Below are 22303 nucleotides of genomic sequence, written 5' to 3' on the forward strand. Positions count from 1 at the left end.
ATGAAAAGAAAATGTGCTGGTTTACTGCTTTTGTTTTTGCTTTGTTTGTTTTGAGGTTTTGGCAATATATTCTGGAAAGAGTTTTGCTTACCTAAAAGAGACACCTGCCAATGCCTGTATACATTTATGTTCTTCTTTATTTCTTTGCATTTAGCTATTTTCTAGGGTAAGGAGGGTTTTCCTTTAATGAGCTCCCATTTAAACATGATTTACTAATGACAAACTTCTTCCAGTTTGAGGAAAAATACTCCGTTTCAAACTCTTGCCAAAACTTTTGAAGTCCTATCTGTCCTTTTCACTCTGATGCCAATCAGCATCCTTCAGTCCTGACACCGCAACACACGAAGTACTTTTCAGTAATAGCAGAGCATGTGCAGTATTTCTTTAAAACCTCTTGCCAATTCATCTTTTCTCCATTTACCCCATGTCAAGAAGAATTACAGGCAGCCATCAGAAAGTCCAGGATGCAAAAAATATTTGTAGAACACTTTTCAGGATTTGTCTTTTATTTCATGCCTTTGAGGCGTGAGTACATACTTCTACCTTACCTGGGACACATATTTCAGAAATACAAGTGAGGATTTCTGTGATGTTATTTGAAATTGTGAGAACTCAGCACTTGTATAGACCAAGCTACATATGTCCCATGTTGGTAAATCAAAAATATTCAAAATGAGATATTCACAGTGAGGGCCATAAGTTTGAAAGTAAAGACATTTTCTTGTCTGTTATGTGTAGGTATTTCTCACCATCAGATATTTTTGTTAAGTCTGAATAAAACCCTCTCATCTGTGTGTGATATTCATCCTATTTCTTAAACCCACTTCGTCTTTAACTCCAGGATAATACAGCTCCCTCTGATCCAATAATCAGCTTCAATACTGACCTTCCAAAGCCTAGATTTCAGTGTCAGTAAAAAGGTACAAGAGTTAAAATGTGAAGCAGTCTTCAATGTGGTGCTGACTTTGCTTGCTGACATAATATTTTTCACAGATTTTTTCTCTTCTTTTAAATTAAGTTACCTAAGAGCTTTTTTACCAAACAAAACCGTGTATTCCAACATGTTACTGAAAATTAAAGTAGACATTAGTGAATTTCTTAAGATGTATTTATAGGATTTGTGGAAGGAAAATTGGATGCCTTCCTCAGGAGAAACTGACATATTTAAGGCAAAAATAGGAATTAAGAAGTGCTCTGTATCCATTAAAAAAAAACCCTTAGAATTCAAGGAATGAAATTTCACATTAAAGCCATCCCTTTTGATTAACAAATGAGTGTAAAATGTATTCAGAAGAATTTATTTGGAAAATAAATTAATCTGATTACTTATTGCCTTAGAATTGAATGAAATCAAAAGAAGCATATACAGTAATTTTTTAATTCTCTAGCAAAAAGAGTTGCAAGGATTTATACTTCTTTTTTGACTCTTTGTGTTACATTTTTGTTCTGATTATATCATCTTTCCCAGCATAGTCAGTTTGATATCTTATATTTTTGATACGAGGTTTTAGAAAATATTTTCAGATTTTTTGCTTGACCTGCTTATCCTCCCCAAATGTGATGGGAACATGAAGTAACATATCCAAGTGTATTTTGCCATAGATAACAACACTTCTCTTTGCTTTAGGACTTGTGTTTAGTAATTCTATTTTGTCATGCTTGCAGGCATTTGCTTGGTGGCCAGAATTATTGGCTGAGCATGCAGAGAAGTTTTTATCTCTGTATTCTGTGGATATGGACTCAGCACTGGAGGCACAGCCGCAGGACTCCTGGGACAGCTTCCCACTTTTCCAGCTGTTGAATAACGCCCTCAGAAATGACAGTAAGTTCTTAAGTTTTCTACTTTTTATATGCGTAAGATTTTTTCACTGTGTTCACACCTTAGGAATGTGTTCCTGAATAATATAATTCTCAAAATGAAAGTGACAGTGCATGTGCCCAATTTCTTGGAAGTGGAGCAGTTTCTTTCTCCGAGCACCATTTCAGTCCACATTCCGGCAATCCCTTAACCATTCAGTATTCACAAGTTGTTCAGTTTTAAATCAGTTGTGTGCAAGCAGCATAATATTTATTTGATATATGATATTTCATATTTAATCTATACCGCTTAAATAGATTTCCTTCTAAGCCTTCATGTAAACTACTTTCAAGCTAGTTATGTCTGTAAAGCTATTGTAGGCTTAGCATCAGTGGAGTAACACACAACAAATCAGTGTTATTTTCACTTGGTACATTGTTGTATTATTATTTGGGTTGGAGACCAGAATTTGAGATAGCTGTATTATCTTGCATTCGAAGAGAGATGTTGTTTTTTTTTTTAATAATAGATAAGTGATATCCTGGGCATGTTTTGGTTGAAAGTGATTTTAATAATGGAATTAAAGAAATAACCAATGAAACAAACAAACAAAAAAATGAATAGATGTTAATTTAAAAGCATTGAATTGCACCTAACATTTTAAGGCATCATAAAGAAAAAATAATATGTTTGTGCTATGTTTTGTATGTTTACTCTTATTCTATTTTTAGAAAATTAGAAAATTATCTACTTTTTTTTATTATTATTTTTGAGATCCAAATGCAATTTTTATTGGATTATTTAAGTTATTCCAAAATTTGGGGTTTTTTTAAATAAATACAAGACAAGATTTTTAAATATCCTTGTAAAATTTATTTTATTTCTGTGGAAGTTCAATAACTCTTAAGAATTTTAGCTCCGTGTATGGAAACTGCTTGACTGAAAGGATAGGAAATAGTATTCAACAGCTTTTCTTCGAGGTTACACATATTGCAACCTGTATTATTTAGCATTGTAAAATTGTTAACGTTAGCTGCCGAGTGTTTATTGAAATATATAGGTCATCTCAGTATAGTACATGTTGGCCACAACTCCATATCATGAAATGGAGCAACCAGCAAGTGTTCAATTAACTGTGGCACAGTGGATGATGAGCTTCATTGCAGAAAAGGGGCAAATGGACAGGCCTGCTAAACTAAAGCTGAATCTTAAACAGGATTGTTCAAAGTCACTGTTATTGCACCACGTGAGATGTAGTCTAGGATAGAGTGGAAGAACATGAACATCCAGTCTTAGAGATCTGTTTTCATTAATTACGTTTCCATACCCTGACATTTCACAATACGTGAAGTATTGTATTCCTGATAATTTCTTTTTTCACGTTATCCTAGTGAAAGAAAATGTATCTGTTAATGTTTCCCTTAGTTTGTTTTAGAGATACACATGAATGTTGTGTCTGGATCTTTTGTTGGACAAACTGCAACTACAGAAACATATAAAAATTGCCATGATTGTGGTAATTTAATCTCAATTTAGAAGGCTGCTAAGAAGGGTGTAGGAAATGTTCGGTGTTGGTGCAGGTCTCATAAGAGTTAAACTCCCGCAAGGTGGATTCTGCATTACATTAAGTGGGTGTCTGGTCATCTAAAATCCAGATAAAAAAATCTGAAGCCTGTATTCAGGTGTCTTTCTTAACCTCTTACATTTTCAGTTTAGGAAGCACATCTCTAGTTGTGTTGTTGTGTGCACTTAAAACAGTTATTTGCTTTCTGAAAGCTGTGGAGGTATTTTACAGTAGTCTTACAAGAAGGATTTGTGGCAGCAGTTTTAACTACATTATTGTGTCATTTCTCTTCCTTTACACTTTGGTTCCAACCTGAAAGAAGTGATAGAAACAAAGAAGGATTGTCCTCAGGTGCAAAAGGTTGCTGGTAGGCTACTGATTTTTCTTTCATTAAAAGATCAAATGGATAATAACACTAAGTAATTAAAACAACCTTAGGAAAGACATTTTATGAAAACTCTCATGTCAAAGCAATTATTGGAAGAATTGTAAAACCTTAACTGAAGAATACAAAACGACTGCGATATGAAATCTCACACCTGTATACCAATTTCAGTAATTCCCTAATGGTAATAGATACAGTAAATGACAGTTTCTGGCAAGTGAAAGCCATCTGGAAAATTATATGCTTTTTTTTTCCCCAGAACTGTTGGAAAGCAACTGTGGAAATTAGTCACCTTTTAATCGGTGGATATGTTAGCAAGTAGCAAGTGACCATTCTACCAAGAACTGATTCCCAAGTGGAACATACCTCAGGGCTTATTCTTTAATTAGCAGGCTTTCCACCTTGCAAGTGCATTAAAGCCATTAGAAACTGCTCCCCATGCTTATACAATCAACTTTACAGCCTTCCAAAAATGAAATAAATGATTCTGGTTTTACCCTAAGTGAAAACCTTTTCCTGAAAACTATCACCTTCATAAAGACAGATTTATAAAAAAAAAAAATCTAAAAAGGGAAAAACTGGAATGTGGTCTCATGAGGATAAAAAGGCTAGTGTTAATAATTAACAAGGAGGGTGAAGTGGAGTAAATTAGCCATAATAGAGCCCACAGTGACTGGCAAAGTCACCTCTCATTATCAAAAAACTCATTAGGAAATGAAGAGGTGGAAATCCCACTGGGTTATTCTCACTCTCCAGCTATATCAGAGATTACTTTTCAGATTTCTTTCAAATAAAGAACTGTTAGGTCACCATATTGCATATTAGGTTAATCTTCAGTGAAATTTGGAGGACTGACACCTGCATGTTATTCTATCTCAAGAGCTTTAAATGAGCTCTAAATCTTCGATGCAGGAGTCGGTTTTCATGTAAACCTGACATGAGGAAACTCCTCACAATAAAGAAACAATCTAACACTTACAGCATTAAAGAAAACTTTCATGTAAGACTGTTTTTATGACTATGTCACTAAAATATAATGTTAGAAAGACTGCGAGATAATGAAAATGCATAGTCTTTGCTATTCAAATAGGGTCAAATGTGTTATTTTACGTAGTATACAAAACATTGTAGAAGATTCAAGCTGAATACTTCAAAGCCAATATTAATTTAACAATGAGGAAAAAGTGCATTTTCCAATACAGCGTATAACTTTTCATGAAGTGAAGCAGGGGAGGAAAGGGGAGTCCTGACTGAAGCTTCGCATTTCTAGTATGAAGGACCCTGTTTTGAATCACTTTAAGCTTCTTCATTTTTTTCTGACCTTATTCCACAGCAATTAAGGGTTCATCAGTGAGTTCATCACTGATTGCTTTCTTGTTAAGTCTAACTGAAGAACTACTTAAAACAATGAATGGAGGAGTATAATCTTCCTATAGAGCAGGAATATATTCCTAATATAAAATATTTCAGCTTTTCTGACAAGAGCTAACAAATAACAATGACATTTACTGTGGAAATGAGTAATAGATTGTAGATAAATTTGTTGTGATTTTTCAAAATATAAAGGTTTGAAAAAAAGTATTGTAGCTGCTTTTATAGTATACATTTTAATGATCTCCAAAGTTTCTATTGTTCATACACAATTAGCCTGACTGTGTAAAGCTTTGCAGATTATACAGCAATAACTGTCCCAAATATCTCTCTTTGACAGAGAAATTATTTTTTCCAGAATTGCATATTCATAGAGGGAAGCAGGACATGGTCGTTGCAGGATCGTGTCTGGTTTTCTGTAATAACCATGTTACTTCTTGTCCACAGAGCTTATAAATTCTGTTATGAAGGGGTCTGCTCTAGAAGGCAATTTACTTTCTGTAGTTGTTTAATTATTCAGATTAATCAGTGCCTCAAGACAGACATTTATTTTCTCTTTGCTTAAGACAGTGTCAGAGATATCTTTTAGTGGCATATGCCTAGTTACATGAAGTGTTTGTTTATATATTTAGCTTATTTTAGAGATTTTCAATTGTATATTCAATATTCTGCTTCTTTCCTTGCCAAGTTTTCTTTCCAAGTATCACGTACTGACACTATATACTGTGCTGTTGCTCAGCATTATTGTATCACTACAGTGGCACAATTCAGTCAAAACTAGAAGTGTTACAAAGTTAACTCATAATCTTTTTTTTTTCCATCATTATTTAGTGAAATGTCTGTGTACCTGCTGTAACTCAGCCAGGGCTCACCTGTAGACAGTCTGATGAAGCTGATTTAAAAAAACTCTGGCTATTGATTTCAAACAGGATAGGTAATTATGATTAATAAAAGAAGTAACATGCTAATAATATCTAATACTGCAGTACCATTTTATAATCTGTTCAACATGACATCTCTGATATGTTTTTTCCACTATTGCTGTTAGCAGAGTCTCAACCACCACCAAAGGCAATATCACCTTCCTGCGTTGTCACAGCCTGTGTACCATTTTTGTACTAGAATTTATACATGTCACCATAGCCTCTATCTCTTAAACTGCAGGGTGGAGATGAGGTAGAAAACAAATCGGATTTAAGGTAATCAGGGCAGACATCAGACCCACACTGTTACCTCTCATCAAACATCCTCATTAATTGTAGTAGTAATCTGTTCTTAGATTAGAGACTCAGGATTTTTGTTCAGTCCTGTTAAGAGTTACTTTGAAATCATAACCTGCCTTCAGATTAGAGCTACATGTTTTGGTTAGTCATATGGAGAGCTAACTCAAGTTACGTTATTGCTCACCAGAATATCCAATAATTTTTGACTGAATTTGAGTTTTAGGCACAAGCAAATTGTGCAATAAGCTGTTCACATCACTCTGTCTTGTAAAGATGAAATAAATTTTCAGCTTGCTTCCACATAATACATCTCTAAAAATCACTTTAATGTATGTCTCTTATGTAAAAATATGCAAAAATTTTTACATAAGCTGAGACACTTGCAATTTTCACCAAAATTTAAGCACCTGATTAATAAATGCTCTATGGAGACAGATGTAATATAAACAGGAAATTAGCGGAAATACAAACTTTCTTTTTACAAGTTTTTGGCTGTTTTTCAACTGCTATGAATACAAAATGGAGCCTCAAGGAAATTTCCTTCTTGAAATTTACTAGTTTTATTTTGGATATAAAATATGCCAGAAGATCCAAGTGCTGCCTTCCTGAGAATCCTATGGAGAGCAGGATAATTATAGACTGTCTGGCAAAGTGCTAATTTTATCAGTGGAAAAGACTCGTGTTAACCTGTGTCATTCTTCCATTCCTTTGATTCTGCAGAAGCTTTTGGGAACAGTGTAGCACGCTGACTCCAGGATAACTCCCAAGCTGTGCCTGTATAAGTAAAAAGCAAAACAAGCCCCACAGCTGCTGTTGTACGCAGTCACAGTAAATTCTTTTTCTACTGTTAGAGGAGAAACCTCATTCCAGTGCTGCATTATTAGACTGTACTTTTCACCTCTGGTCTTTTCTTGTCATATTTTAATATATTTCAGCTATCTAGTATGTAAAAACTGAATAAGTTTTCTCTTCAATATTTCAAGAATTTTTCACTTGGGGATTTGTTTTTGTTCCTCTAATCTATTTTCCATTAATATTGTCTATGCATTAATTTGCCCTGGCATAGGCTTTCATTTTGTTGTTGTATGTGTGAAAATGAGATGTCTCATATGAAGAGAGTGTGGGGTGTCAGTATTGACAAGACAATGGAGAATTAAGCTACATAGCTTTGAAGACAAGTGGTAGTTGAGGGATTTGAAGTGTGGCATTTCCTCAAGGATCTCTTGTTTCCCATCTGCTTTGATGCACAGGTGGTACCTTTTGGCAAGATCAATTCTAATCATTGGGTAGAGTGCCATGAGTCTGCTGATGATACTCAGCTATATCACTTACCCCTGTGCTCCAAGTTCTTTCCCTGCCCTGCAGTAACGCTTGACAGAGATCTCCAGATGGATAAATCAGAGCTGCCATGTCCTCAGCCCTGGGAAAACAGGATGCTCACCGAGTTGTTGATCTGAGAGAGCTCTCTCGGTTGTGTGCCCATGTACAGAGGGATGTCTGTGGAGGCACAGGCAGAGTCTTGGCATCGTTTTGGAAGGTTTCACTTTTCTGAAAAGGCTACTGTCAGGCTCTTAGGAGAATGATTTGGCTTTTCAAGTGAACAGCTTTTGTTGGCTATGACTTCTTTAAATTTCATTTTGACTTTGGAATAACAAAAGTTGCCCTCCTGCCCATGAGGCTTTATTACTGTAATTCCCAGGGTAGGTCTTGCAGCAGAGCATTTCTGCAGTGTGCTCAAAACAGTAAACTACGAACTCATCCCTTTAAGTAACTGTGGTTGCCTGACTAATGCCAGACCTGCATTGATTCACTATAAAGCAGCAAAATTAACTGAATTGACACAGTTGTATTCTTCTTGTTGTTTTTAAGCTCGAAGTTGTCTCAAAAATTCAGCCTAATATGTAGCTTGATACCAGCCACCTTATGTTTCTCGAAGGTGATGTTCATCAGCTGTTTACTGTGAAACACACAGTGTGTGGGCAAGCTTCCACACCCTTGTGTTAATATCCAAATCCTTCTCAGTTGTTATTATTGCTGATGACAAATGCTGTAGTTTTAAGAGATGTGAATATAGAAAAAATAGCACAATTTTGAATGCCTGATATACAAATAAATATGCCAGAACTAGCTCGTTAACAAGTAGTTCTATGAGCAGTGTAAATAATGGAGCGTGTTTGTAATGGACTTACAGGTGCTCTCAAGGGTGGATTCTCAAGTGTTTAATAAGAGCTGAGCCAATGCCGCTGTCTTTTTCTCAGCGGAAACCCTAGTAATCTCTGCCTGCTACCTAGCTGCCTGTTTTCATGAAACTACATATATCTGATATTTCCACCCCGTGTGTAATATGGTTGAAATTAGCTTAAAGTTTCAAAATTCTTAAAAAGAGCAAGGCAGGTGAACAAAACTAGAAACCAGATTGTATTAGTATTGTCTCCTTACGTAAAAGCGATTGATACATAATTTCCCATTACTCTATGAGTAGTTCTTGCCTTCAGATCATTGTAGTCAAGAAAAAAATAATAACATTAATGTCCAGACACTCAGCCATAAAGGGACTTCCTTGCAATACAAGTAGCAATAGGGAACTGAAACTTGATGACACATTTTCCCCATAGTCTCCGTTTCTCCCAGGTTTAGTTTGTGGTGGACATCATTCAGGAATGGAAGGCAAAAGACTTTCTGGAAATTACAGAAATTATTTTTATGTTATGCAAGGAGTTGTACTAGTAGTGGAACAAGAGGTGTTATAATTTTATGAGGTCTCTTTCAGGGTTTTGAGCCCTATGATCCAGCCTTTTCTTAACAGGAGGAGGAGGAAGCCTCGTCAAAATGCAGTTGTGGTACCCATCCAAATCAAATGAGAAGCTAGATACAGGAATAGGTGGGAGAAGAAACTCACAAGAGAACTAGAAACAACAGAATATGTGTGGGAGAAAAGGAGGGCTACTGAAATAATGAGAATTTCTCTCTATGGCTCAGCTTGCCTGTATGATTTCCATGTACACATGGGAATATTATTATAGTCCTAAAAATAGTGCTGGATTAATGGGTGAACACAGACACATTCAAAACATGAAACTGATATGCTCCCTTGGTGGGGTAGGACACTAGTGTGCTAAGAGTTAGGATTTGCTAAGAGAACATTTCGAGGAATACAGGGACAAGCAATGGTGGTGGCCAACTAATTTTCAGGTTTTCAGATCAGTTTGCATTGTGTATACACTTTTTCATGCAGTAAATCCCATCTGTGAAGCCGGTGATTTTCTACTGCTTATAGCTACATTGTATAATATGCATTATGCTTATAATATGCTCACCAGTAAACTCAATTTCTTTCAAAAAGCAAGAGAACACTTCTACATGTACTACACATTGTCAGCTTACATAAGCACTTTAGGCAACTAGTTTAAATGGATATAAGACTACAATTTCTGTAAAGTCAGAGGTGAGCACACCAGAGAATCTGCAAACTTCTGTAAGCAAAGTGTAGAATTAGCATCCTTTAAAATTTTGTGAGACAGTTGAGAGGGCAGAGGAGAGGCGAGTGTGGCTGCTGGGGTTGTTTCTCATGGACGCTGACTGGCTGGGAGGTGCTTTTGTTCCTGGGGTCTGGATGTGCTTTGTGCATGTGTTAGGGTGCGAAAAGCCAGGATTCTGGTGGTGAGCTCTGTCCTTTGAGATTTTTAAATATCGACATGCATAGGCATACCAAGGTGTTTTCTATTCAAGAGCTCAATGAATGTCCTGCCTGGCTATGGGCAATTATTCAGGACTTTGCCAGCTCCTGAGGACACAGAGCAGTTGGGTAAACTGTTATTGTTCCTCCAAACACTCGTATATCACATATTGCCTTTTTCTTTTAAGCAATCTGGAGGACGTGCTGCATGCCTCTATATATTTGCATATAGCTTAGTGAGGCTGGAATCATTTATTGTAACCTTCATTCTGCTTAACATAAGGAGAGTGAAAATAACTGAATGACATCGAATACTGGTTCTTGGTTTGGTTGGTTGGGGGTTTTTTGTTCTGTCTTGGTATCTAAGTATTGAACAAAATTTCTAAGGCCTAGATTCAGCAGGGCATATTATTAATTTTAAGAAGCAGCAACAGGATTCTGGTTCAACAAAGTACTTCAGTAAGTGCCTACTTTTGTAAAGTGACAGTTAAAAGTATACTGCAGTGTCCTCATGGAGGACTTCATTTATCTTTTATGAACCATGTTTCCTGCACAGGCTGGATCTTGTTCTTAAAATGCTTTTGTATACTCAGACATTTTAAGAGATACTTTTACCTACAGCAAAACAAAACAGGGAAAGGCCTGACATGTTTATTTGTGTTTTGTTTGTTTTTAAAGCATTTTTGTGCAACGGAAAGTTTCACAAGCACTTGCAAGAAATTTTTGTTCCCATGGTCATCCGCTACATCGATCTCATGGAATCATCAATTGCCCAGTCCATTCACAGAGGTCTTGAACAAGAGTCATGGCAACCTGTCAAGTAAGTGCTTTCTACAAGTTCTGAACAAAGCACCTGCCTATAGCTTTCTGTCTAATCAGGTGTTCTCCCCCGTTGTCCTCTAAATATTCTATTTTTTATTGTATTCCTACATTGTTTATTTCTTCACAGGAGCATCACCAACAGTCTTCCTAATGTAGCTCTTCCAAAAGTTCCAAGTTTGCCTCTTAATCTTCCACAAATACCTAGCATTACTACACCAACCTGGATGGCTTCTTTGTATGACTCCACGTGTGTATTCTTCAATAACCTTCTGACTGTATGTCAGCTCTGCATGGCCTTGCTAGTGTTCTGTGCAGCTGTATTTGGATTGCATGGTGTTTATGATCCCTTAGTTGGAAATTATTGTTTCTTGGGAGTGAGCCAAGCATGGACTGTTAGTGAGTTGCGCTTCCTAGTGCATTAAAATGTAGCAGTCTTAAACTTAAAAAATCAACTTGACAAAGGTTCAGTTATAGTATGAATGGTGTTTAATACCCTAAACAACCTAATGACTCTTCTGAATTAAAACACAGTGGGGAACCTTTTGAATAATTGATTTTAGATCATGTGTTTTTGAAGTGAGACAACCCATCATATTTGTGCATGGGTTCGATTAACTCATATATTGGTTCTGAAAATCACTGATTGCAAATATTGTCATTAGATTAAATATCTGTGTTACAGGGAAATAGTAAAAGGTTAATTAGTACCCAAAATAGAAGTACATCAATTTGTCTGTTTGAAAAAATATGTATTTATTTTTTACTTTTCTTCAACACTTCAGTGCTCTTTTCCTAAAAAAAAAAAAAAAAAAAGAAAAAGAAAAAAAAAGAAAATAGAGCAGATGTGCCCTGTACTATAGGTATATTCCCATAGTTACAGGCCAGATTTCTGTGTGAGGACACATTCATATACACTAGAGGAAGGCTCAAGAAGAACCCTGGTTTAGCTAAAGTTGTATTAGGAAAGGATGAATGTGCAAGGTTTCAAAAACCATATGTTCAAGATGCAAAGCTTGATAATATGATTTCAAGCCAAGTATTATCTTCTCAAGTTTTGTAACAGAGTTAAACACTCTTAACAAGTACTTAGATCCATTACTGCAAGAGCTGATAGTTTGTGCTCTGCCAGACTTCTGGCACTTGTATGTTGAGTATTATGATTGTTGTTCTGCTGATAATTCCCCTAAAAGTTGACAAAATTCCTCTTAATCCTTGGCTTTGGTACCTTTGTGTTTACTATAATAATGCTACATTTCTCCTGATGTGCTTATGCAAGTCATTTCAGCTTTGAATACAAACTAATTGGTCTTATGCTACTCAAATTCCTTTGAGTTATTCGCATTCTTTCAAGGGTTACTTTTTTTAAAGAATAGATTTCAGAGTTAAGAGTTGTTATAATCTTACATGTGATCTTCTTACAGTCTGTATTCTAGAAACCCCATCCAGTAGAAATAACTTGTAGGTATTAAAATTGGTGTATTTTGAATATTGAATTTATAATTAATAGATAATAAATATGGATTCTGGTTGGAGGTGGTAGAACTTTCCTAAATAAAGGTTTAGGCGTAGCAATAAATTCCTAGACTGTATTGTCAAAAAATGTGTGAGGATAGTGAAATTCAGCCATTGGCACATTGTCTTTGCACATCTTCTGGTATTAAGGTTCGTGGTGTGTATGGCAAAGTCTGCTTAGCATCCTAACCTAATCAGTGAGGTTTTCAAAGAGTTTGGTGAACACTTAGGCTGATATGTGCTGTAAGCACTTGCCAGCAGTAGCTGTCGCTCTGCTGCTTCTCAAGAGAAGTGGGGACAAGTGGTATCCCCACTGCAGTGTAGTCTTTGTAAGGCCAACATCTCCTTTCAGCCGCCTCTCACAGCATTTGAAAACGGTCTTCTAAGGTGCTGGCTCTGCTGTAGGCACCTTTTCATGTTCTTTTTTTCCTAAATATGGAGTTTTCAAGTTGTATTTTGTGAAATATGTATAAATTAACATTCAAGATTGCAGGTAGTATTAAGTTACCTTTGTAATACTGTGGAATTCAGGTACTATTTTAAGAATCGGCCTACCTACGTCCTACTGAAGAGCCAAGTAACTTCTCAGAATGGCTGTGGGTTGTATTTGAATCAAAAATAAGTGTGAAGGCACTGCAAGCCCATTATTTCTCCTCCCAAGGTAATGAGTGCCCTCTTTCCTGCTGTTTGCAGTGTCTGAGCTTCTGGTAGAGGAAGTGGTTTACTTTCACTGTTACATGAAAGAAAGGAGTGTGTTATTTCCCCCACTTGTCCCATCCAATCCTTTTCAGGAAGAACAAAGCTTCCTTTTCCTAGTTAAATTCTTCAGTGAGGAGTGACCAAATACCGAGGGTCCAATACCTGTTAAGCGAAACCCAGTGTTTCCTGTCACTTTTCCCTTTCAATGTGATGAACACACACCTACTATGGACTGGAATGCCATATTGTATTGTATGTAGCATCAGCAGAGACACCGGAGTTCAGGAGCCCAGGCCATGCTTTGTCAGTCATCGCAGGTGAATCCTTCTCCCCACTGACTGCCCCAAGTCTTTCTCTCCCAGTCCACTGTGCTCCCTCCTCCCAGCCGTGCAGGTGATGCTGTAGCAAAAGATGACTATGTATGTCACTAAGTTGTGCTGAACTTCTCTCTTTCTCTTTGAAAATGGTGATTTTTGGCAATGAAATGATTTGAATTACACAATTAAGAATCTTTGGGCAAGAAGAATAAGAAAAAGCAGTCTGTGAACCAACTGAGTTACAGTTAAATGTCTAGCAAGGATGCTAAGTCCTGTGTCTGTTTTGACAGCAATAGGAAGAGATTTTGTATTCTCCAAAATTGTTTGGTTCATTTTCATGTACATGCTGTTATGTTCATATTTAAGTCCCTTCATATTCAACAGAGCTGTTATGTGCCTACCTAAGAACTTTTGCTGAAGAGATGAAAATATATTCACTGTTAGGCATTTCTTTGTGTGCATTATTGATTAAAATAGATTTTTCCCTCTTTCACTTAAAATTTGCTGCAATTCTTTTGAACAGTACCAGAGAAGATCATTTATATTTTTTAATTAACTGGTTTCTTTTTTTTTTCCTTGAGCACATGTTTTGCAGGAGTTACTGTATGGTGCTTATAATAGCACTTAGGGAGATCATTACCTATTTTCGGTTGTTTTGGCTTAACCTTTTATTATTTGGAATTGGAAAGGGAGATATGAAAAGGGGAACATGTTATGAGTAGCAGTCTGGTTTTGTTGATTGGTCTCAAGAGAGGACAACTCAGAGGACACCTTGGCTAGACATGCAGAACACTGTGAATTACTGTTCCATTTGGCTGAAGACAGCACCCTTAAAGAACAGAGAAGTCTGAATGTTCTATAAAAGTTTCTAATCAGCCAGAATAAGGAGGTTTTTTCCCTAATTATTCATTAATTCAAATATACTACTTTAAATTTCATTTTTGTTTCCTTTCATACTTTAATTTCTCTACCTCTTCTAGACCTGGCTTTTAAGTTAGATTTGTGAGTGATTTATGTTGTTTATGGTTTAATTTATATAATATTATTGTTTTCAGTGCAGACATGACATAGATTCACTGACCAAAAATATTGTAGATACAGACCTGAGGTTGTCCATTGGTATCTGATGCTAGTCTCGAACATCAGGTTCAACAAAACTCCAGGCTTGGAAAACATGGAATAGGACACATGCTTGCAGGAGAGTAGTCCTGTCTTGTCTTCCAGCCAGAGCAGGCAAGATCAAAGGAAATGTGTCAGGTATATTCTTCCTGCTGTAGCTCAGCTATAACAAGTGACAGGAGGGACTGGCTGAAGCAGTCACAGTGCTCTGATGGTGACGTGAAGGGATCTGCTCTGGACATGTCTGAGCTCTGCTGCTGGACCTCTCCATGTGCTTGTGGGCCACGCTTCAGTGCTGTGTTGGGGACCGCAACACTGACTCTGTAATTAATGAAAATCCTCTTCTGTTGAAGAAATTCTGAGTTGACTTTCTGAGACCTGAATATACGTCTTGAGGCAGCATAAAGGAAGTAGAGCTGGTCCCTGTTTTGTAAACAATCCCCACAAAACATTAATGAGTAGTAACTCAATAATAACCTTAAAAAAATGATAATTGCAGTAATTTATAAAATCACCATCATTGCCTTGATAAATTCTACAAATTCTTGTAGGAAACCAGCTGATTTTGAATGGAAAATGTCCCTAGAAATTTAATATTTCTCCTATATTTTAATATCCCAAACTTCCCTATGGGGTTTCGCATCTGGGCAAGAAATATATTCTACGTGTACTCTGGAGTGGTGTGTGTACTGATCTTGCAGGCAGTGGACTTGCTTTATTAGTGGACTGTTTGACTTATTGTCACTGCTTAGGTAGCTGGCAAGCCTAGTAGGAAGCTGCCTCTCTCAGCTGTCAGTGGATAAGTGAACTGCTTAGGAGGCTGTATGCAGCTCCTAACTTTAATATTCTAGATGATCTTGGAGGAACATTATGTCTTGGACCTTTTTTTGCTGTGTTCAGCATGATGCAAGGCATAAATAATTTAGGTTAAAATGGACCTCTAGAGATACCTGGTCCACTCTCCCAGTCAAAGTGTGACCAAATACAAAGTTAAATTGCCATTTGAAAAAAAAAAAATAGAATGGGCATAATATTTGCCTCTTTAAATCTTTGGAAACCTTATACTGCTATGATCTGATTAAAAAGAGTGGAGAACTAGATAGTACCTTTTGCAGAAAGAACTAGTGCTGAAACCTGAGGTTTTGACCAGCAAAACACTGAAGTTTGTGCTTAATTTTAAAAGTATAGCTATATTGAATAAAGTTTTTGAAGGAAAATACCAGTTCCATTTCCTTTTAGAGCAATATTATTCCATTCATTAGATTGGAGTACCTTTACTATACATGTTAAAATAAAAAGGTTCTTGAATAATGGATGGAGATTCCAATGCTTTACTGGTTTGATTCAAGTGCAGGAGTTAAAAACTGAGTTTGGCTCTTCTTCTGAAGAGACATAACCAGCCCCTAGTAAGGAAATGTAATCTGTAGACTCTATGACTACTTCAGAGTATTGAGGGATGTGTTGGCAATTAGTATTATTTCTAATGTTTTTGCTGATTAAGAGGCCAGGAAAAATCCTAAAATACAAATAAAACAAGTATCTGGTACAAATAGCAGTAACAAGGTGATTGAAATCAGTTTTCTGAAACATTTAACAAACAAATTAGATGTTTGTGTCTGGATGTGTGAAATAGGAACGAATAGTTTCTGTTGTAGCACTTTATTTTCCTTCCCCATCTTATTAGTATGATATGTTACTCAAATTCAAATATCATTGCTGAATAAAAAATTGAAGGATGGGAGCTTAAAATTACATGAAAAAAAGAAAAAATTAATTAGTTTCTCATAGAATGAATTAGTGTTTCATGAACCTGTGTCCATTATTGCATTTATTATAATTGTGGAACTTCATTTGGTAGTCTAATAAAACCAAATTAAGTGGCTACCAGGGAGTGAACGTGCATAAGAATACATTGATGTTATTGAGAGCACATTAGTCCTCCTGAGTCCTAAAGAATTTCATTTGGAATTCCATTGGATGAAAAAGAAAAAAACTATGGAAAAAAGAAAACTGGTTAAGTTGTATGATCTGATGATGAAAAATGGTAGTTCTGTTTCTTGAGAAAGTATGGATTGTTTTCTAGAAAGTATGTGTGCTTATCAACTGTAATTATATGCTGACATTGTCTCTGTTTCTGTCCCTATATAATTTATCTTCTTTTACTGCAGTCATTTCAAAAATTGACTTAGTCTCTTTTGAATCAAATAATGTGTATAATGTAGCCTCTACAACTTCACTCACTGCCAATGTACACAGCAGGTGTAATGAAGTCTTCAGTATTTGCTTATCATATAACTTAAGAAACAGTCTAACAGGGTTATAAACTTTCTGAGAAGTTTGGGTGATTTGTTATTTCTATTTCTTAATTAAACTTAGCAGTGTGTAAGAGTGCTCCCTATTCAGGTCCAACCTTAACGGGTAACATCCCTGTGCAAGTTGTAATCTTAGCAGTCCCACAGGTGTTTTTCCTGTTCCTGCTGTTTTCTTTCAGGAGCAAAATGCAATGAAAAATTAACAATTACTGTTTCAAATAAGTGGGGAAAATATGCATGATATCAAAAAAGCCTGTCTAAAACTGCGCAATATCCTGCTATGCATAATGAAGACACTGAAACATGTGCCCTTTGAAGCCACAGCTGAAGTCAAGGTCGGTCACTTGGCTTCATTTCACCACCCGCTGTCTGTGCTGACCGGTGTGGGGCGGTGGTGTTGCTGCTGGCTGAGGGGTGCAGTAGCTGGTCAGATAGTAGAGGTCCTTTTTGGTTTTTTGGTTTGTTTTTTTAATCCAACCCTGCTCTGTTCTCAACACACTCAACACTCACGGACTCCTTCCATGAGAGCTGGGATCCCTTAACACTTTGATAATGCTGTCCCTTTGTCATGAGGCAGAAGAATATGACAGTAGTGACATATTTAAACTATTTGTCTCTGAAATGGGACTCTCAGTCTGAGTTTCACTGGCTTGTGTCACTAATATCTTGAATGCTGTGTTGCGTAGTATGGCTGTCCTTAAACAATAATCCAGGCATTGCAATACAATGCATCATGAAAATGTAATTAATCCACAATGACAGTGGAAGTATAACTGCTTAGTTACTGCTAAGATTAGCCTTAAATTGTTTTATCTTATCACAAGCAAATGTCTTTGAATTTAGCAATCAGTTCAGGATGGAAGAAGATCTTTATAACCACATGGACAATCTGAGATGACATAGAGCCATATTAATCCCCTGTTTTGTTTGTACACTGATTTCTCTAAATGGTTTCTGTTCTCTTTTTGCACTGGGCTCTGATGTTATTCCCTCAGTTACAATTAATGAGCATTTATCAAGGGACTATTTGTCTGGTAGCCATTTTACAATATTGCTACTAGCATCCTCATTTCTTTGGTAGGCTTATCTACCAAAGTTATGAAGGCAAGAAAACATATGTGCAAAATCTTCACTGATTTGAAAAGTCCTTACTAATTAATAACTCTTGTACCCTTTATTTTTTCTGTCAATTTGAACTTTGAGCTGCTTCATTTTCCATGTTCCACATCATCCCGTCTACCTCCCTAGCCTGTCTTATTTCTCAGCTAACAGATGAGAAAACTTTGCTATTTTCATCCTAATCAAAGTCATTTAAATCTTTCCATGAACATTTTTGCATTCTTGGAATAAGAGCAACTGTGCTATGAGATACAGTGAAGTGAAGGAGGAGAATGGTGTGATAAGGAAATCTTATTACCTTAGATAATTCTGCGGCAACTGAGGTAGACATCATACATTTATCTTCTGTTTCTTGGGGACTTTGTTTTGTTTTGTTTCTTATAGCAATGGCTCAGCTACATCAGAAGATCTTTTCTGGAAACTGGATGCTCTGCAAATGTTTGTTTTTGATCTTCACTGGCCAGAACCAGAATTTGCCCACCATTTAGAGCAGAGACTTAAACTCATGGCCACTGACATGATAGAAGCCTGCGTTAAAAGGTACAGTTGAAATTATCAATTAAAAATTGGGAGAGATTTGAAAACATAGGAGTGGCGCTACTGTCTTGAAAAGGTACATCTGTACCAAAATGCTGTCACAGGAATCGGGGCAGCTCCAAAGAGATTGTGACTTGTGTGTATTTCCCAGCATCCGGCAGTCCGTAATTTGGCAACATACAGGAGATACCAACAATGTCTACATATATTGTGGGTCAGCCCTTGGAAGTGAATAAACCAAATCTCTTTTCTATTCCATATTTCTAGGAAATATTAACAAATCTCAGAATTCTGCTAGAATGTGTTTTTTTCTATTTGTACATTTTTCCTCTCCATTACTGTATTATTCTTTATGTTAATTAATAATACTACATAATTTTGTTGCTATTTTAGAGTACTGTCTCTAAGGTACATATTACAAACTAGAGTATACAGCATTTCTGCGATTATGCAATAAACAAAGGAAGGCTATCTGTAAGTCATCTGACAGAAACCAAGTTTTATATTGCTAAGCTTCTGGAAATTGTATAAAACATAATGTTGTTGGGTTTTTTTGGTTTTTTTTTTTCCTTGAGCTCTATCTTATAATTAGGGTATATTCTTTAAAATTAAGCATAGGTGATCTAAAAAGATCTCTGCCGTATATTTCAGTACATACCATTGAGTTCAGAAGGGATTTCCTATTAGGTGCTTCAGAAGCCATGATCCTGCATACAGAGAAAGCTTAGTCTGGACACATAAAAATACTGATTTAAAAAATATATATATAAATATATATAAATATATAAAAATAAAAGTATAAGGAAAGAAATAAAGGAAGTTTGTAGACAATTAATAAAGTCAATCAGAAAATATAAAACATCAATGAGGAAGGCTAAAGAAACAGAGAAACTTTAAAGTCTGGTAAGGTTTAAATCTGGTAACACAGTATTTTATTATTTTCTATTAAACATCTTACACACAAGGAGACCCTCAGGCTTAGTATATGAGCCTATTGTCTGAGCTACAGTGATGAAGTCATGGTAAAAAAGGCAGAAGCATTTCACAAACATATGTACTTGATTTTGGAAGGGGGATGATACAGCGAACAGAATAAAAGTTTAAGCTCTGTAGCAAAGGAAGAGGCAATATCTACTGAAATTGAAGTCATGTAAGCTTGCATCTACCTGTTCTAAAGAATTTGGCGTAGAAGCTCAGTCAACTACAAATATGTAACAAATCTTAGAAAAATGGTGAAATCTCAAAGGACTGGAAGACTATTTGTGTAATCTTACTCCTAACAACCATAAAAGGAGTAGCACTGAGATGCAATAGTGTATTGATTATCTTAACTTTGAGTGTGGAAAAAAATGAAAAAAAAATCTTTACACTGGGACTCTTATCAACAGGACTAAAATACAAAGGTATACAATTAGTGCTAGTTAAAATAATGTATTGAAAAATAAATATTTTCAAATTCATCTTATGTCTTTTTTTAAAGATTATTACAGATTAATGTGGAAAAGCATTTGTGTTAATATAAATACTTGGATTTCTCCTGGGCAGTAAATCTAATGCCACATTGTCATTATCTAAAACTTTGTACCATACAGAACTGACTGTGTGGATTTTAATGTCACACACAAAATAGGTTAAAAATGGCTCACTGCCAGGATCACAACCAGAAGCAGAGAAGAGAGTTATTAACAGAGACATTACAAAATAGTTCCTTATGGATCACGTTTTGGTCTGTGATACCAATCATGACATATTTGGAGCTTGCTTTTGTATAAAATAAGAAGTTTCTGGTGGCAATAAGTGAAGGTTTAATATTACATAATGATCCTAGTGTCAATGCTTAAAATGTATTAATATTTTAGAGTTAATACATAATATACTAGTATTAATACACTAAGTATGTTTTAGTGTTGTCAAAGATACTGTACATCAAGTAGCAAAGAAAGTAAATTTTATCAATAGGATGGATTGTATTAGACAGTAGCAACTTGGAAAAGAATGATGGAACTATTCTATTATAACTCTCATCATGATACTAATACGATGTATAAGAATTTTTAAAATGGAAATAGGATGCTTCTGTTCCCATCTTCTTAAAATTGTGTGTCAGTTTCTGGCACCCAGATTTGAAAATAAGAGTGGAAATAAAACATTACTTTTATATTTATGTATTCTGAACTATCGTAATTTATTTTGATGACATTGCTCCTTATTTAGAGTGGTGTGAGAAGAGGTTTTTTGTATAATGTATCTCCTGATGCATCTTTCTTTTCAATATAAATATTAATATTTGCTTAATAATAATCTCATTTTCTTCAATAAAATTCTCTTTTCTATGAAAGCCAAAAGAGGATTCATAATTATATTTCTTATAAGTGAGTATTCGGTATGATAAACTACACTTTAACATAGGAAAGCTGGAAAATGTGGGGTATTCTTATTGCTTTAAATTGTTCTTAGGCATCATAGAAGTTAGGCATATTGTTACCTGCTAGGCAAGAAGATAATACTTTTATTATTCAACTGAATTAGCTAAAGCAGACAGAACCTTGAGACTACCATCAATGCAATTGTTTACTGAAAGGGTGTATATTCTGCATTCTAAATTCTTCTCACGTGCATGTACATTATTAAGCTAACATATTTTGTAAGGTTTATACAGTTATGTACTGATTGGTCAGAATTATCACAGAGACTCATATTATGAATTGTGTTTTAATAAACAGAACAAGAATTGCATTTGAACTCAAGCTGCAAAAGACAAACAAATCAACAGACTTGCGGATCCCTTCTTCTCTGTGTACAATGTTTAATGTCTTAGTTGATGCCAAAAAACAGACGGCTAAACTCTGCATACTGGATGGGGGGCAAGAGGTAAGTGGAATTTTGTATGTTTCATTCCTGTGTTCAGTTCATCTGAAATATCTCACACTGCAGATTAATTTCAAACTAGCTGAAATGTGTCATGTAGCTGTTTGTACAGGAGCGTGCATAGACTGCTCCCTAGAAGCATCATGCAAGACACAACCCCTCATCTTCTGCCAGAAAAGACAGACTGCTTCTGGAATTTATCTGCTTTGACCTGTGAATCTGTTGAACATTAACAGGATTTCTTGACTCACAGCCATTCTGGAAATTTCTCTTGGGTTGCAGCAGAGAAACTGCTCAGAATTCTTTTGTAGTATTAAAATAGAGCCAAAATATTGTCCTTTGCAGACAGGTTTTAAATAAGTAAGGATTTTTTTTTTTTAATGGCTCATATACCGATGCCTGTGTACATGCTGAAAATAGAGGAAAGAAATAATCAGGTAATTTAATGGGATTATTTAATTTGGTCTTCAAGGACAGGGACCTTTTTGGCAGTAGTTTGCTGCCAGAACTGTGGACACTCCACAGTGGAGCACTGATGTGCTGTTGAAGGACATGTAGGCTTTACTGACTACTGTCCTTCCCGTGTTGTCACTCTGGGTGGGAATAATCTGTGTATTGAAAAAAGACATCCTACGTATACTGGTGAGATCACCGTCATAAAATTAAAACTGTTCTTGCTATGCTAATGCATTAGCAGTGTAATTTTGTGTGATTTGGTTTTGGGGAGAAGGTATAATAATTTGTTAGAATTTGGCAACAAAAAACTATGTCTGCTTTGAGCAGTTTCACATTTACATTTTTCATTATACTGTTTGTGTTGATTTTTGCATTTCTGTACTGTGCTCTTCATTTTATTGACTCATCTTTTTAAATTAGCGTATTCAATAGAATTGTCTTTTTTTTTTTTTTTCAAATTCAATGAGACATTCATCATTTTCCTGTTCTACCCTGTCATCTTTATTTTTCATTTTGGTTTTCCAT

General features: G+C 35.8%; 1 protein-coding gene across 3 annotated transcripts in view; it reads left to right on the forward strand.

The window, feature by feature from the left end:
* CADPS2 (calcium dependent secretion activator 2) overlaps positions 1-22303 on the forward strand; it is a gene marked incomplete at its 5' end in the record, with an annotated part of 304710 nt that overhangs the window by 241102 nt on the left and 41305 nt on the right. For 2 of the 3 annotated variants that reach the window (XM_082042914.1, XM_082042915.1), the window contains 4 exons: positions 1666-1822; positions 10696-10837; positions 18302-18457; positions 21178-21325. In XM_082042914.1, coding sequence (XP_081899040.1) covers positions 1666-1822; positions 10696-10837; positions 18302-18457; positions 21178-21325 — 603 coding nt within the window. Of the gene's footprint in view, positions 1-1665; positions 1823-10695; positions 10838-10966; positions 11087-18301; positions 18458-21177; positions 21326-22303 lie in introns of all 3 variants that reach the window. The other variant, XM_082042913.1, reaches the window with a different exon arrangement.

Source organism: Streptopelia decaocto (genome assembly GCF_964273445.1).
Source record: "Streptopelia decaocto genome assembly, chromosome: 1".
Taxonomy (NCBI): Eukaryota; Metazoa; Chordata; class Aves; order Columbiformes; family Columbidae; genus Streptopelia; species Streptopelia decaocto.